Genomic DNA, 18111 nt, shown 5'->3' with positions numbered 1-18111 from the left:
TATGAATTAAGTTGTTATAAAACCAATTGTGTGTGAGTGATTTTTGATTGTTGATATATGAAAATTTTAGATCTTACCAATAGTCATAAATCACTTAAGCTCATACGTACAACTGCCCCTAGTAGAATTCATTCACAATAGATTAATGACTTTCACACCAAACTAACAATTTCATGATTTTGTTCACGTTAATCATCCATGTATTTTTAACCGTTTTGTTCATATAAAACTCACATTTTTTAATATATTAATCAACCATGCAAATACCGGAAAATGCCATTGGTTAATGCAAACGATAATACCACATTTTTTCATATTTAAAAAAATTTTTGTTCTATTTTTATAAAACATTATCACTAAAATAAATTTAAATTTTTTTTTTTACTAGTAGTTAGAAATCGCCAAAGCAATCCATGATAGATTTGCCGACTGCCAAACTAGACTGCCTAGAGTACTAGAGTGTTCCATATTTTTGGCACAACCACTTCACTCGGTTAACAAATAAACATATAAATGGTAACTTTGTAATTTAGCGCCAAAGTGATGTCATCTTCCTAATCAGTAAGTTTAGAACTCACCGAACTCCGATACATCTCTCCACTATAAGCTCACAGTCTGTCTCAGAGAACCCTAAAACTCCCCCTTTCACTCTCTCTCTTCCACAGCCATATCTATATAAACCCACCATGGCACACTGGCCAGGTACAAATATTAAACCCTTAATTTTAATCTATGCATGTAATTCTCATATCTTCAACATTTCTGGCATTTACTGGCCTTTGCAGATGATCAGTCCACTACCCATTTCATAATTAAAGAAAAAGTTTCGATTTTTTTAATTTTCAAATATTGGGTTTTTCTCCTTAAGCCAGATTCATTGTTAATTACTGGGTTTTAGCTATATGTTGTCCCTGATCTTGTGTGATTTTTGAAGTGGGTTTCTTTGTTAGCTTTTTACTTTTCTCACAGCAATTCTGTCTTTACCAATTGACATTTACTTCTTTTTGGGCCTCATTGATGGCTTGATTGATCACCATTACTGCTCTTTATCATTGGTTTCAGTTGTTTGATCCTTTACGTAATCACTGGCCTGTTTTGTCAACAGGAATTGCATCCAAGACTGGTTGATAGCCAATTTTATAGTGGACCAATATCTGGTGAGGAAAAGCTGAGCTTCTTGTTGCTCTTGAATTTTTGTATTTACACATGCTTCTTTTAGATTTTCAATTTTGATTGTACTAAAAAGTGATGCTGATTGCTGCTGTATCTGCAAATGTTGGGATGCCCTGTAGCCGAGGGTCTTGAATTTTGTATAGTGGCTCAGGGGTTTGTGCTTTGCTCATCGTAATCTCGATTTCTGATGGCGGAATTTGTTGGGCCGAGGTTGTATAGTTGCTGTAATTGCAGAAACCATGTTGCCCTTCATGATGATGTCATTTCTAAAGCCTTTCAGGTGAAGAACTTTGCTTTGCTTTGATTAAGCTGTTGTGCTTCTTTTGATTGTCTGTCATTGAGAAAGAGACCTGCTTTGATATGCTAATGAGAATCTGTTCTTTAAAATGAAATGAATAGACGTTTACTTGTCACTAGATTTTGGATGAAATGAGGAATAAAAGTTTAGCCTTTCGTGTAAGTTTGAAATGAAGACTCAATTCAAACTTGATTAGCCAAGGGAAGGAGGCAAGTAGTTGTTTTCTGTTTGGTTGAGGGTTTTTATGTTCTGCATTGTATTGATTTGGTTAATGTGTATATTAGATAGTCCTGTTCTGGATGTGACTATGATGAGAGGATTGCAAGAACATTACTTGATTCGACTATTTCTTTTCCTAAATCATAGGGTAGAAATGGTCGAGCCTTTCTGTTTTTGAACATTACAGTTGACAACTCATGACTGGTCTGCACACTGTTGCTGACGATTGAGGTGCAGTCGAACGAGCCTATGAGGAAACGCAGAAGTACAAGGAAGGGAAATTCATACTTGAGAAATCAAAAATCAAGGAAAACTGGTAGTATGTGTGGAGGCTTTTAGTTCATCTGTCTGCATGTCAAATGTAAGTGTATGGGATGCTCATGCTTCTATTCATCTTGTTCAAGAAATCTCATCAATTGAAAATATCAATTATTGTTCCTTGTTGAGCATTCATTTCGTGCCATTTTGTTTATAAATTGTGAATAACTCTTTCAGTTTAGCTTATGGAATTAAATTTGAAATTTTGCATACAATTTTCTGTTCCACTCATTGCATATAGAACCTTCGTGTTTCAATGGATGCCAATGGGTTTTGCAACAGAAGTTGATGATTGAATGTAGAATGAGGAAATAAGAACAAGAATTTGCTGATGAAGTACAAATTTGTGCTGGATAAGAGAAATCTGTTGCTAGTTACAAATTTGTACAAAATATATAAAGCAGATCACTTGCAAAGTGTCAAAGTTCCACTATCAAGAACTCGAGGTTAAAAAGAGATTCTGCGAAATTTGTCGTGGACTGACTACCGGCAGATATGTACCTAAAAGCAAATGGATTTCCAAAAGTTAAAAAATGACAAGAATCAAATGAATATTGTAGAACAAAAGGAAATAAAAAAACACCCAAGCAGGAACATTGTACACCAGTTAACTATTTTCTGTTTTGCTTAGTTCCATTAGAGACAACTCAGACAAGGAACAAATGCTTGCAAGCTGTCAGCAGAGTGAGCTACTTCATGAACCATACAATCAGGACTGTGAATGATCGATGTACGTATCTGATCATAAAACTCTCATTCTTGCATTCTATGATCAGTTCACGCAATGCTGGCTGTACCCAATGGTACAAACAAGATTATAGCATCCTTTATCATCTCATAGAATCAATTAGAAGAATATCAATTCATTAGAAACTATCTTCCTCAATTTAGTGCTATTAGCGCTGGATCCAACTGTTACAACTGTTATTTCGTCAGAATATCCATGTCCAATTCAACTTGTGCGTCACGGTGCAAATATGCTGTCAATTGGCCTAATGGCACCACTTGATGATGCTGTATTTTGTTGAAGTAATTCAGCAAATCTGAATCTTGTTTGTCAACTCTCCTTCACAGTTTAGCTAACAGTATTCTAAGGAAGTTGGTCGCTGTAACTAAATGCAGCTGCCCCATGCATAACAAAATACCAATATTCGACAGCTTTACAATTTGTCTGTAGGCTCTCATCTCATTGCATATCTCCTATCTGTTGGAACCTTCGTGATTGTGGTACTTTATCATTCCAATGGGTTTTGCGGTGTCACAGAACTTTGTATATGTTTCAATGTAAAATAGTTGATCAGCCATTGAGATGTAGAATGAAGGCAACATTCTTTCCCTAAGATCACAGAAAGAATTTGCACTCAACCTGTTTGATGAATTGACTCAACCAAGAGAGATGGAAGGAGAGAGATGAAGTTTAGATTGGTTATGTTTCAATACTTTAACAGACATCTAACGGTGCTCAGGAGAGAATCTGAGTTGCTATCTGGTGAGTCATAAAGCTTGGTGTTCCTGGGTGAATTACTAGGAATCCTAGCCTAAAAACGAAAATAACAAACCCCAGCACCACTAAACTGATCCACGAACAACGTGAATTTGCATGATAATTATAGATTTGAGAGAAAGATAATATAACACAAAATAATACATACAATTGTTTTTACATGAAATAAAACAGTTAAGAAATGGAACAAAAAAATATTCATTAATTCAAATTATGTATCGAAACAGATCTCTCACTCCCTGAGCAAAGTGATTACAAGAATCAATTCGTTCATCATTGCAACTGTATATCTCTGTCCGCCCACCATAAGTATTTTGTTCTTATCAAGTGAAAGTCCCATGTTTTTGTTATTCTTACAGCTGACCATAGTTTTAAATGAATGGACATTATTTCATTTGATCTCATTCATGGGATGCTTGTACATGGGGTGTCCCGTCAATGTCGAAATTCATTGAATTTAATTTTATCAGATGGATTGACAAATACGATTATTTTTCTGAATTTTGTTTTTGTACTGAAAATAAGTCAAACAACAACATTAATTGGGAAGTCCTATAATGCCTGACGGTTGGTGACAGATAATGAAGTTATACCCCAGCCACACACAACCTCACAATGATGCAAATGGATTTCCAAAAGTTCAAAAATGACAAGAATCAAATGAATATTGTAGAACAAAAGGAATTTAAAAAACACCCAAGCAGGAACATTGTACACCAGTTAACTATTTTCTGTTTTGCTGTGTACCCTTTCTTTGGAATTTGTCCATTAGAGACAAGGAACAAATACTTGGCAATTAGAAGTTTTCTATTTATACGAGATAGCAAGTGAGCTACTTCATGAACCATACAATCAGGACTGGAACCCTACCTACCTATCTGAACCTTTACAGCATCGATCAAAACTGTACGTATCTGATCATAAAACTCACATTCTTGGCATCTGAAGCAGAACCAACGTTGGATGCTTGCTCGTTTAGTTCCTTTCATCAGTACGCAGATGCCGAGTCACTTGATCTGAAATTAATTCACATGAAATGGGCTGTACCCAATGGTACAAACAATATTATAGTATCCTTCATCACCTGCTCTCTTTCATAGTAAAATTTTTCTCTTTATTTTCTTCTTTGTTGTCTTCCATTGTAAGATTTCTCTATTTCTTATATCTCTTCCTTGGCTAGGCCAACTGATATCAGCTCTGTTTTAGAAGCCATCTTCCTCAACTTAGTCACTATTAGCACTGGATCCAACTGTCCTACCACTGTTAGCTTTTGGTTCTTTGCATCCCAACCGGTCGAACTAACCCCTGTTCAAATAAACAGAAAAATGAACGGAAAATACAAAAAGAAACTTCTTTGGAATGCTTTGAATATTGAAGCTCCTCAAACAAAACTGAGCAAGAAAAGTTAGAATTATACCATTTATGGCATGGACAGCTTTCATGACTTTCTTCATTTTTTGTCACCATCACTCACCTTCAGTTCCAACTTCTGCTGCTTATGTGTCTGCATAGACTTGACAGGATTGCCAAGAGGAAACTAAATTGAAAGAAAGAGAGCGTGTTAAAGTTGGAAAATCACCTGAGCCATATTGTTAAGAGTAAGAACACAACTACACAAACGAAAAGTAGAAATTTTAGAAGCAAAAATACATGAGGTATAGTTAATCTTAGATAGATGTTGTGCATTGCAAACTAAGAAATCACCTTCCCATCATCTTTTGAAACATAAGAGCTTCTATTGGCTATCGTTGAAGGTACATATTCAGTAACCTTATTTTCAGCATCCGGAGCTTCAATGTAGGCTCACCTATTCCAATGTCAATTTGACCTTGTACATCTCCGCTACCTTCGATTCACTTCATCCCAACCTCTATTATTGCTGCCAAATCCAATGTCTCCTTTACATCCCTTGTTCCATGCACACTCAATCCAACTTCAGGCTATGGGGGTTCAAGTACTTCACATGGATCATTTTGTAATTGTACCGTACCACTCCCTTCAATTTGATCGATCACCTTCTCTATATTACTTACGGAAACCAAGCTCTCTATCACATCCCTTGCTAATTGCACTCTCAATATATTTAACAATCCTTGAAGTGATTCATCCAATCCAAGAAGTTTGTTTGCATATTAATACCTTTTGTAGCTAGTCCACTGAAGAACCTTGGAGCACTTGTGAAGTAGCTCCACACCCTCTTCCATTTGAAATCTAACATTTTCTAATTCCTCCTATGGGAGATTCAATACCTTGTTATACGCTGCTATTTCTTATATTAGTGGTTTTAACTAGTCGAGTGTGGATTTGACATCTTCGAGAGGGCATTTAAGCATCAAAGTCTTGTCCTTTACGTGCGCAACGGTATCAAACAGAATGAAGGGCATCAAGTGGCGCCATTAGGCGGAGTAGGAGGGGCTGCTGCTCTAGGAGCAGTGTTCGAAGTGCTGTTTGATACTGTTGCGTGTGTGAAGGACAAGACTTTGATACTTAAACGCCCTCTCAAAGATGTCAAATCCACGCTCGACTCGTTAAAACCACTAATAGAAGAAATAGCAGCGTATAACAAGGCATTGAATCTCCCAAAGGAGGAATTAGAAAATGTTAGATTTCAAATGAAAGAGGGTGTGGAGCTACTTCACAAGTGCTCCAAGGTTCGTCAGTGGACTAGCTACAAAAGGTGTGAATATGCAAACAAACTTCTTGGATTGGATGAATCACTTCAAGGATTGTTAAATATATTGCGAGTGCAATTAGCAAGGGATGTGAGAGAGAGAGCTTGGTTTCCGTAAGTAATATAGAGAAGGTGATCGATCAAATTGAAGGGAGTGGTACGGTACAATTACAAAATGATCCAACTGAAATTGAAGATCCATGTGAAGTACTTGAACCCGTACAGCCTGAAGTTGGATTGAGCGTGCATGTAACAAGGGATGCAAAGGAGACATTGGATTCAGCAGCAATTATAGAGGTTGGGGTGACGCGAATCGAAGGTAGTGGAGATGTACAAGGTCAAACTGACATTGGAATAGGTGAACCTACATTGCCTACACTAGAAGCTTCGGATGCTGAAAATAAGGTTACTGAATATGTACCTTCAACGGTTACAGTTGGCTTGGATGTGCTCTTGAGGGAGTTGAAGAGGGAGCTTCTTAAGGATGAGGCGTCAGCGCTTGTGCTAACCGGGCCTCGAGGATGCGGCAAAACCACATTGACAAAAAATTTCTGTCACGATGAGGAAGTTAAAAATATATTCAAGAACAGTATCTTCTTTGTTCATGTTTCAAAAAGGCCCAACTTGAGCATTATTGTTCGAAAGCTATATCAACAGATTGAACATAGGGGTTCTCGGATACCTGAGTTGCAAGAGGACCCTATTGCAATTAAGTGGCTGCAAGTATTTCTTAAGGAAACAGGACAGGACCCTTCACTGTTGGTCCTGGATGATGTTTGGCCTAAATTAGAACCCATTCTTGACAAGTTTGATAATTTCCATTAGAAACTGACATCTGCCTCTTCACCTTTTCTGATTGCAACTGCAATTATAAATGGAATCAGATAAGATGCTAACTGAATCACTATTGAAGTAAGCAAGACATAGATTAAGCACACGAAAAATCACCTCCTTATCAACAGCTAATGCTGCATAGACAATAGAAGCGCTTTCCTCAGACTCATAATCTACCTCCAAGTCACTGCAGACAAAATTTCAATCTAAGATAACAATGTTCCTCTGTGGGTTAAAGAATTCTCAAAGACAGATTGTAAATGATGAAAGTTGGATAAATGATCTCCACTTCCCATAGAAGCACAACCATTGGAAAACTTACCAGGTCACTCAATTGTTCATACTCCTGTCGTCCTTGATGCAAATTTGGTACAAAAAGAGAGACTACTGGTTTGAAATTTTCAAATGACAGTTTTCTCATTTAAAGTTCATTCTCAAAAATATCTAGAGCAATCTCAGAAACCTCACCCAATTTTCTTCAAGAGGGTTAACCTCGGCATATCTTGATCTACCTACCTAATTAGGAGCTCTAGAACTCCTCCCTAACAATGCTGAAAACCGCATATTAGCACCTATGAATCCCCAAGTTAGCTCCAATCATAAATTAGAAAAATCTAAAACTGAAGCGAAATGTTGAAAACATAGGACCAATTCAACTTCTCCGAGAAATTTAGTATGTCTTTCAATGATGAATCTCATTATGACCGGTTACCGTGCATATTGTAAAACTGTAAGGAACAACATGAGTTCGGATATAACATGGAAGAAAAAGCTACAGCCTACAAATATTATATTAAAATTACAAAAATGGGAAACACGTAACAGAGAAGCTCAATGGGATGAGATGAGATGCATACAAGACCATAAAAGCAGAAGAAAAATTATTGGCGATTCGTGATTTCTCCACATCCTACCTGGAAGACAGAATCTCTCATGTTATTGGCGATCAGTTGGCTTCTTCAGACCAGTTTCGCTCGATTCCAGAGGCCTTGATTAGCTCTTGAAGCTAACATGAATCTTGTGGGTCAAGAGGCCCCCTCCAGCGTCCCCAGTTTCTTGTTGGACTTTCTTTCCCTCGAAGAAGCTCCGATCACAGAAATCATCAGAGTTAGTCAACTGGTCTCCGCTGTCTAGATTGGCACCGAGTCCAATGTTTCAATATCCTCACACCACTTAACAGATATCTAACGGTGTTAAACTTCCACTTTATATATTTATTTATTTTGTTTTATTGTACATGTGTACTCCTCTTATTGGCTACCTAGAGAGATTTTGTAATTAATAACTCGATAAAAATGTCACTTTAACTTTTATCTTTGGCTGTAACTATGTTAGTTAATGAATTTTGAAATTTGATGGCATGTTACAACTCTGAAATGGTTTGATGTGTTGGAAAATAAAGAGTGTGTAGGAGGTAATGGAATTTTTTCTTTGTAATTGGACTAATAAAGTTGAAAAAATGTAAAATAAAAATGGATTCGGTTTCGGCCTAAACCGCCGAAACTAAATTGAATTAGTGTAAAATTGAATAGTTTGGTAATGCAGAATTTAAAAGATCAAATATATATGTGATTTAAAAGCCTGAAAACTAAAGCAAAAGATCAAATAAAATATTTATTTACAGTAATTATTTTCACTTGCTCTCTCTCTCTCTCTCTCTTCTTCTTCTTTCTTCTGATTTTGGTTTTTTAGCACACCACCACTCTCTCTTCAATTCGCTTGATCAATGAAACCTAGCCTTCCCTCACATCCCCAAACTGCTTCCTCACATTCCGTGCTAGCCACGCCCTCAGTATATTTAACACTCTTTGAAAATCTTGATCCAATTTGGTACATTCAATTTGAGTTTGGTTTTGTACCACACCACTCTCTTCAATTCTCTTGATCACCGTCTCTGTTTCGTGGCACTTCCTCACCTTCCGTGCTTGCCGCATCTCCAGTATATCTAAAAGTCCTTGAAAATATTGATTCAGTTCAAAAAGTTTGTTGGTATATTCGTACTTTTTGCATCTAGCTTGCTTGGAGCACTTGCGAACGAGTTCTACACCCTTCTCTATTTTTATTCTAACAAATTCCAAGTCTTTGTTCGGGAGATTCAGCTCTGCTATCCCTATATATGGCATTAAGAAGTCTAGCGTCAATTTTATATGTTGGAGGGGGCATTTGAACATGTTATTTTTGTGTTTCACTTCTACAACGGTATCGAACATCACCAAGAATAATTCTCCTAGAGTTTGCCCATGCACTTTGGTTTCTTCTTCATTACTTGCTGAAAATTCTTGCACATTCCCTGCCGCTAGCACTCTCAGCAAATCTAAGAGTCTTCTTTCCCATTCATCTTGTTCGTCGTCCGAAAGCGAGCGCTCCTTAACATCCCTTGCTTCTTGCAGCAGCTTTAGTGTTTCTAACATTATGGTGAGAGACTTATTCAATGGGACAAGTTGGTCCATGTAACTAAGCTCTGTGTAGTTGCACCAATTGTACCAGATGCAACAGTTCCATAGACTAATAGGCTTTGATAACTTGACAACAAGCCTTGTGCCCTCCTTCATTTGTCTTCCAAGGCTTTCTAATTCGTCTTTGAAGAGACCCAATTTGACGTTGTTTTCATCACCCATCTGTTGACTAATACGTGGTAGTAAAGAATCTAGTGTGAATTTGAGATTTTTGAGAAGGGGTTTGAACTTCTCATTCAAAACAGTCCTCCTCCTGCCCATCGCAACCTACTATCTAATCCAACGCAAGCAAAAAAACCAGAAAACTATATACTTAGTTTCAATCTAGAGCTTACTTGTAAACATTGTTAGTGATTAAAATTGCGCTAAAGTTGAAATAAATACTACTTCAAACTCTAGAATTACTAGGAATCCTAGTCTAAAAACGAAAAAACAAATCGTAGCATCACCAGGAGGAAATTAAACTCTTGGAACCCTAGAATTACTAGGAATCCTAGTCTGAAAACGAAAATAACAAACACCAGCATCACTAGGATGACTAGGAATCTTTAATTGAAGTCTAAAAAGGAAAGATAAAATAAAATTCAGAAAGGACTTGATCCACTCCGGAGCTTTTAATCCTAACTCTCCCACTATACATTTTGCTCTGGTCTCTTTTCTAACAAAGTAACATATTATACGACGTCGTTATGCATAAAAATCCTACACTGAGGCGCAGTTTAAACTTGAAGTTGGTTTTTATTGTGTTCAAGTTTTCAGCTCTGTATTTGTAGTGTGACATAAAACAGTAATCTGAGAGTAAAATTTCTCTACATCTCCAACAGAAGAAAAGAAGTAAAAGATTACAAGAATAAAATGAAGCAGCATCCACCAAGGCTTTTGAAATGACTCTGCATAGCGTCTACCTTCTTTTCTTCTTCTTTCTCTTCAGTAACAGCTGGCCTAACTGCCACTTCATACCCTACCTTACTCAATTCGTTCACCACCCACCACAAGTATTTTGCTCTTCGGATCCCAAGTTAGCGAAATGAATTTGATTTAGTATTGGTTACAAATTTGGGGATAGTAGATGAGCTAGAAATTATGAACCACATGTTTTAGGTAAGAAATGTCATTTTACACACTCTAGAAAAATATAATAAAAAGATATACAATCCAAATCATATCACATCATTACTTCATATCTTGGTTATCCTTTACAAATTGTACCCAGTCCGTGACCTCTATTGGCCTCACTGCCTTACGTCCCCGTCTAGTACATTTATCTTTCGGATACCCCATCACTGAAGTTCTCATGTTCCATGAATAATACATACTTCACAAAAACTCCACATAATATATATATATTGTGTGAAATATTTCACAAATTAGACATTCTTGACTTGAAAATAGAGAGAGATTTGTAAATAGAATAAATCCATGATTTTCACATTTATCACAAAATAAGAACTTTTAGAACACATTACATAACTCATTCACCATGATAAATATGAAATATTGCAAGACAACACACACGCTCTTCATATTGTTTCTTTTTCTTCCTTATATATATATTTCTCTCTCTCTAACACTACTTCATGGTATATTTTATACCAAGCATTTCATTAACTGTCATAATTTTAATTAAAACTCCCTATTAATAGAATATCAATCACCCCATTTCTTTTGGTTGTCATTCCCTCTAACATTTCGGCCCCTAAAATTGCAAACAAAAAAAAAATTACGTAAATTATGTATCCAATAATGTACACATGAAAAATATAAAATATAAAAAATATATATATATACGTATAAAAATATAGGTATATTATTTAACAAAATAAATTTTTTTTAAACTAGGTCAATTACTTTGTAATTGAAATTTCTGTAAATCTTTCATAAATTAAAAATAGGTACACAATAATTTATAGAAAATAGGTAAGTTGTATAATTGAAATTTATGCACATTTTTTATAAATTAAAGGTACATTATTTAGATTAAAAAAATTAGTTCATTATACTAGGTAAATTGTTTTACTAGGTGTACATTATTAGAGAGAAAAAAATAGATACATTATTTAGAGAAAAAATAGGTTCATTTAAAACAAAAAATAAAACAAAAAATAAATAGATTATCAAATTATTTTTCATAAAACAAGTAATAGATGCATTATTTAGAAAACAAATAGATACAAAATTTAGCAAAAAAATAGGTTCATTATACTAGGTAAATTGTTTTACTAGATACATTATTAGAGAAAAAAAATAGGTACATTATTTGGAGAGAAAAAAAAATAGGTTCATTTAAAAAAAAATTGTTTTCATAAAAAAAACAATAAAAAGATGATCAAATTATTTTTTATAAAACAAGTAATAGGTGCTTTATTTAGAGAAAAAAAAAGAGAGTACATTATTTAGAGAAAAAAAATAGGTTCATTTAAAAAAAATTATTTTCATAAAAAAATAAATAAAAAGATGATCAAATTATTTTTTATAAAACAAGTAATAGGTGCTTTATTTAGAGAAAAAAATAGGTACATTATTTAGAGAAAAAATAGGTTCATTTAAAAAAAATATATAAATAGATTATCAAATTATTTTTCAACAACATAATAAAATAGATTACTAGTCATATAATTCATAAAAGGAAAACAATATAAATTTTTTATTAAATAAACTAAAAAGATCACCTATTGATTACTAATACAAATTTAATATTTAATTTCAAATAAGTTTCTAAATTAATTCCTACATCCATCACAACCATTTGGAGATCTTTCCAAATTCAACGTGTGTCATTAGTTACACCCCCCATAACACATTAACTTATAAACATGGGTAGTTTTGGAATTCGAAAAATACAATAAATTAGATTTTAAGTTATATTAGGTAACTTGCTCTGTTGGATCCTAGTCATCGGATATTATTTGAAAAAACTGGGTATTTTAAATAGAAAAATAAAGGGAAGGGTTGTAGGTGATTTAAAATGAATTTTATGGGTCTAAGCTCAATTTACTATATTTTGGTTAAACCACCAAAAGATAAGATAGAAAAGTAAGGGAATAATGTAAGTTATCTCCCTTTGGCCAATGATAGCACAACACCACCACTAAAAGATAGGATAGAAAAATAAGGGAATAATGTGAGTCATCCACCTGTTGCCAATGATATCACAACACCACTTGTTACTAGCATGCAAGGTGGCATGGCAATGATGATTTGATTAAAACCAATTCTAGTCACACGTGGAAAACAAGAATGATGTCATCTTTCAACTAAAGGATAATCTCATACTAGACTTAAGGTTTAATAATATATAAGTCTTCACAATAAATATTTAAATAAGAAAAATTCGTATTAATTAATAATTAATATGTAGTATGAATAAATATATATATATATATATATATATTTACAGGTTCTCACACATTTACATTCAATACATCCAATGCAATTGTAGCCGATGGAGGTTCAAGCACTGCACAACAACCTATACTTACCCTACCTAACTCAATTCGTTCACCACTTTGGCTGTATCTCTCTGCCCTCCCAACATAAGTATTTTGTTCTTCGGATCCCAAGTTAGCGAATTGACCCCTTTTTTGTTGAAATCAACCAAAAAATGAACATACACAAACACACACATAGGAAAAAAAAAACACAAGAAGCACTAGGTAGGAACAAGAAGATAATAAAACACCATCTATAGCGATAGTAGCCCGAACGATTCTCTTAAATTTCTTGTCATAAGTGCTAGTACTGATTACCTTCAAAACCACCTCCTGCTGCTACACAACACAAGTTTAAACAAAACAGATGAACAATTGTCAAGATGAAATTATTGAACAAAAAGATAGCTTGTTGGTAAAGTCAGAAAAAAGCACCCCAGCCATTTGGAAGAATGTAAGAACACCAATTACACAAATGAACAATGAAACACCAATGAACAAGGTTTTTTTTATTTATCGAATAATTAAAGCATATATACTTTGTGTTAGTCATTTAATATCAAATAATTCTCATTCTTTGGATGAATAAAAAAAAAATAGAAATTGTATTTGTCACCATTTTGTTGTCAATCGGTTTCTCAATGAAATCATCTTTCACAAACTACCTCTTAGGTATTTGGAAGGAGTCAAAATTCGAAGTTTCCTCCATCAATTAAAAAGAAAAAATCATCTCCTGATCAATGAAAAAAAATATGAAACACATTTTTTTGGGTAAGAAATTATTGACCACATTGACCGACATGTTTTTGTTATTCTTACAGCCGACCATAGTTTTAAAAGAATGGACATTATTTCATTTGATCTCATGTTCCAATTTGTACATGTTGGCCCAAAAGTTCATGTCCCGTCAATGGGAAGATCTCAGGGAATAAATCAAAGGCTTAATTCATTGAATTTAATTTTATCCGATGGATTGACAAATCGCTAAACACTGTTACATGTAAGCTCTTTATTTTTCTGAACTTTGTTTCTGTATTGAAAATAAGTCAATTGTGCAATCGACTTGAAGTTTTTATATATTTATTTTATAAAAATATACAGCAACTAACAACCACATTAATTGGGAACGCCCCTTAGCTCACCATACTGCATATCAATAACAAATTTTCCAAAGCCTAATATAGACCTGATGGATTAGGAGATTGGACATGCGTTAGGATCTTCCTCCATTGCCCAATGTGCACGTGTCCAAGTTCCATAAGGCACTGCAGATGGATCAGCAGCGTCCTTCTCTTTATTTTCTTGCAAGGCTGGGCGAACTGCCTTGTCTTGCAAGGCTGGGCCAACTGCCTTGCCTTCCTTGGCTGGGCCAACTGATACTATGTCCGCCGCAACTATCTTCCTAACCGAACGCAACATTCCAATTACATCCATCTCTCTTCCTACCACTGCTAGCTTTTGTTCCTTAGAATCCACACTGATCGACTCAATCCCTGTTCATCAAAATCAGCGGAAATTTTAAAAAAATAATGAAAAATAAAAAGAAAACAGAAGCAGCAAACATGTATATACTTGATCTATTCAATTTCACATATCATATGGCACTAAGGAAAAAAGAAACTTCTTTGTCTTTGGATCTTGAAGCGCATTAAACAAAACTCTTAGTAAGAAAAATAAAGTAAAATACCATTAAACCGGCTGACATTTTTCATGACTTTCTGCTTTGTTCTTTGGTCAAGAGCGCCCTCTATCTTCAAAACCACCTGCATCAGTTTAACCAAAAGGAAATGTAATGGTACAGAGACATATTTGCATAGTCTTGACAAGATTGTCAAGATGAAACTATTTTTTAAAAAATAAAGCATTTTAAAGTTGGAAAAGCACCTTATCTAAGCCATATTTTTCAGAAGTTGTGACTCTGCTTTCATCATTCAGGGGTTCCAAATAATATGGAGAGCCAAATCTTGGAAATTCAGACCTTGATGTCACCAAAATCTTGTGGTTTGTGTTTTTCAGTTCATCAAGTTTTTCAAGAAGGGACTCTGATCCAGACCAGACATCATCCAGGACCAACAGTGAAGGATGTTGTCCTGTTTCATTCAGAAAATGTTGCAGCCAGTCAACTGCAGTTGCTTCGCCTTGCAACAGAGGTGTCTGGGAACCCTTGTGCTGATACATTTTTTGTACAACAAGGTCCAAATTGGGCTCTTTCGAAACAGGGACAAAGAAGATATTGCTCTTGAATTTATCTTTGACCTCCTCGTCTTGACAAAACTGTTTGGCTAATGTGGTTTTTCCGCAACCTTCAGGACCTGTTATCACAAGCGCTGGCACCTGATCCGTGAGAAACTTCCTCTTCAATTCCATTAAAGGCACATCCAATCCAACTGCAAATGACGGAAGTTCACTTTGAGCAGCTGCAGCTTCTAATTCAACCACCTCTGTCCCCTCAGTTTGCTTGTCTGCCACCTCCCCTACGGAAACCAAGGTCTCCTTCTCATCTCTTGTTCCCTGCATATTCATTACATCCAATCCAACTGCAAATGAAGGAAGTTCACTTTGAGCAGCTGCAGCTTCTAATTTAGCTACCTCTGTCCCCTCAGTTTGCTTGTCTGCCACCTCCCCTACGGAAACCAAGGTCACCTCATCTCTTGTTCCTTGCATATTCATTACATCCAATCCAACTGCAAATGACGGAAGTTCACTTTGAGCAGCTGCAGCTTCTAATTCAACCACCTCTATCCCCTCAGTTTGCTTGTCTGCCACCTCCCCTGCGGAAACCAAGGTCTCCTTCTCATCTCTTGTTCCCTGCATATTCATTACATCCAATCCAACTTCAAATGACGGAAGTTCACTTTGAGCAGCTGCAGCTTCTAATTCAACCACCTTTGTCCCTTCAGTTTGCTTGTCTGCCACCTCCCCTACGGAAACCAAGGTCTCCTTCTCATCTCTTGTTCCCTGCATATTCATTACATCCAATCCAATTGTAGGCGATGAAGGTTCAGCTACAATTTGATTTTGTACCACACCACTCCCTTCAACTAGCTTGACCCCTGCATCCATACTCTTTGCCGATTCCAACGTCTCCTTCACATTCATTTTTTCCCGCACATTTAGTACCTCCAATGCAATTGTAGGCGATGGAGGTTTAACCATTTCACATGAACCTTTAATTTCAATTTGAGCATTTGGTAATTGTACCACACTACTCCCTTCAACTAGCTTGACTCCTTCCTCCATATTCTTTGTTGAAACCAAGGTCTCCGTGATCACATCATGTGTTCCCTGCACATTCAATACATCCAATCTAGCTGTAGCCAATGTAGGTTCAGGCACTACACAACAACCTTTACTTTCAATTTGATCATTTTGTACCATATCACTTCCTTCAATTTGCTTGATCACGGCCTCTGTATTACTTACGAAATCTAAGCTCTCTCTCACATCTCTTGCTAACTGCACTCTCAGCATACTTAATAATCCTTGAAGAGATTCATCCAATCTAAGAAGTTTGTTGGTATATTCATATTTTTTGTAGTTAGCCCACTTATGAACCTTAGAGCACTTGTGAATGAGCTCTACCCCCGTCTCCATTTGTATGGTGAAATTCTCTAGTTCCTCCTTGGGAAGATGCAGTACCTTGTTATATTCTGTTATCTCTTCCAGTAATGGTTTTAAGGAATCTAACGTGGATTTGAGATATCCAAGGATGCGCTTAAACATCTTAGTCTTGTCCTTCACTTGTATAACAGCACCAAAGAGCACCCCAAACACTGTTCCTAGAGCAGTTCTTTGCACACCATTCCCTTCTATTCGTTTCTGCCCCGTAGTATGTGAATTATTGCTTCTTGAAAATTCCCGGCCATTCAATTCCTCATGCGCTCTCAGCCCGGCTTCTTGCTGCACTTTTAGTAAATCAGATAGTTTCTTGTCCAATTCATCCTGTTTGTCATGAATTTTCCTTGCCAAAAGCAGTGCCTCCTTCACATCCCTCGCTTCCTGCAGCTTCAATATTTCCAATAGTATTCTAAGAGATCTGTCCAATTCCACAAGTTTGTCTGTATAACTAGGCTTTGTGCAGTTGCAACAATTACACCAGATGCTGCAGTTCCACATACTAAGTTTTGATAACTTGCCAACAAGTTCTACACCCTCCTCCATTTGTTGTTGAAGCCTGTCTATTTCTTCATTTGGGAGACCTAATACCAAGTTATGCTCTCCTATTTGTTGGATGATCCGTGGTTTTAGCGAGTCTAGAGTGAACTTGAGATCTCCAAGGAGGGGTTTGAACTGCATAACAGTCCTGCCCAAGGCTACCTTAACAACATCATGCAGGGCAGCAAAAACTGTTCCTAGAACAGCCCCTCCAACTAACTCAAGTGCCATGATTGTGTTCACAACAAAACTACCAACAAAAACCCAACAATACAAAAGTCAGAAAACTTTTATTCGTTTCAATCAATCTAAACTTTACCAAGCAGATGAGTTAGACTCAAACCCGGTGGAAGCTGGTGACTGATCATTAAGCAAATATGAATGTTCTTGGGTCCATAGACCGCCAGCCTCCCTGGATCACGTCTTCTTTTTGTTGATGGCTCCCTTTCCCTCGTCCACAAGAAGCTCTGGTATTCAGTTGAGGCAGAAATGACCAGGTGATGACTAGCTCAAGAGTCAGTCAACTGGACTCCGCTTTATAGACTCGTATGTGTCCAATCATACGTCCTCAAATACCAGATCACTTTCCCGTCGTCTACTTTATGATTTATAACGGGACACGCTCTCACACTTTATTATTTATTTATTTTTTTGCGATTGAGGTTTGTACATCATATAGAAATCGATTGTAAATTTCTCTACCTAATAACACTTATGGAACAATAAAATATTTATTAGTGGCTAAAAGCAAAATTATGTACCAAAGCTATAATAAAAAAAGGGCGGGGCATGAAACACATCTGTGCTGTAAAAGTTGAAGTTGGGTTGTTATGCATAAAAATCATAGACTGAGGCGCAGTCTAAAGTTGAAGTTGGTTTTTTTGTGTTCAAGTTTTCAGCTCTGTATTTGTAGTGTGACATAAAACAGTAATCTGAGAGTAGAATTTCTCTACATCTCCAACAGAAGAAAAGAAGTAAAAGGTTACAAGAATAAAATGAAGCAGCATTCACCAAGGCATTTGAAATGACTCTGCATAGCGTCTACCTTCTTTTCT

The 18111-nt window shown here is 36.0% G+C and overlaps 1 protein-coding gene, 1 long non-coding RNA gene and 1 pseudogene across 4 annotated transcripts; 1 reads left to right on the top strand and 2 right to left on the bottom strand.

The window, feature by feature from the left end:
- The first annotated feature begins 492 nt into the window (after window positions 1-492).
- LOC148915290 (protein yippee-like At4g27745) lies at window positions 493-2143 on the top strand (annotated as a pseudogene). Its single transcript, XR_016121935.1, has 4 exons — window positions 493-702; window positions 1106-1157; window positions 1293-1453; window positions 1838-2143. The product of XR_016121935.1 is annotated as a protein yippee-like At4g27745 (transcript).
- Window positions 2144-6596: 4453 nt separating this feature from the next.
- Window positions 6597-8166, bottom strand: LOC103343831 (uncharacterized). The gene is made up of 4 exons (XR_016121936.1): window positions 7932-8166; window positions 7132-7204; window positions 6866-7045; window positions 6597-6734 (listed from the first exon to the last, which is right to left on the bottom strand). It is a non-coding gene; the product is annotated as an uncharacterized LOC103343831 (long non-coding RNA).
- Window positions 8167-13951: 5785 nt separating this feature from the next.
- Window positions 13952-17800, bottom strand: LOC103344456 (uncharacterized). Of its 2 annotated transcripts, XM_089041283.1 has the most exons (4): window positions 17400-17798; window positions 14786-17306; window positions 14589-14664; window positions 13952-14394 (listed from the first exon to the last, which is right to left on the bottom strand). In XM_089041283.1, exons 2-4 carry the CDS (start codon window positions 17285-17287, stop codon window positions 14096-14098), a joined length of 2877 nt encoding a protein of 958 aa, XP_088897409.1. In that variant the 5' UTR covers window positions 17288-17306; window positions 17400-17798; the 3' UTR covers window positions 13952-14095. The 2 variants fall into 2 exon arrangements, with proteins under 2 accessions (XP_088897409.1, XP_088897410.1); XM_089041284.1 differs by having other exon boundaries at window positions 14786-17800.
- Window positions 17801-18111: the final 311 nt, after the last annotated feature.

This window comes from Prunus mume, linkage group LG7, assembly GCF_029339155.1.
Source record: "Prunus mume cultivar Tortuosa linkage group LG7, ASM2933915v1, whole genome shotgun sequence".
Lineage (NCBI taxonomy): Eukaryota > Viridiplantae > Streptophyta > Magnoliopsida > Rosales > Rosaceae > Prunus > Prunus mume.
Note: the sequence above shows the minus strand (reverse complement) of the source record. Positions and strands in the feature narration are given on the sequence as shown.

Coding starts and splice junctions, on each gene's coding strand:
- LOC103344456 (XM_089041284.1), bottom strand. CDS start 17,287: ATGGCACTTGAGTTAGTTGGAGGGGCTGTTCTAGGAACAGTTTTTGCT. Junction 14,665..14,785: donor AAAAATATGGCTTAGATAAG/GTGCTTTTCCAA, acceptor AAACTGATGCAG/GTGGTTTTGAAGATAGAGGG. Junction 14,395..14,588: donor AAATGTCAGCCGGTTTAATG/GTATTTTACTTT, acceptor TTTGATGAACAG/GGATTGAGTCGATCAGTGTG.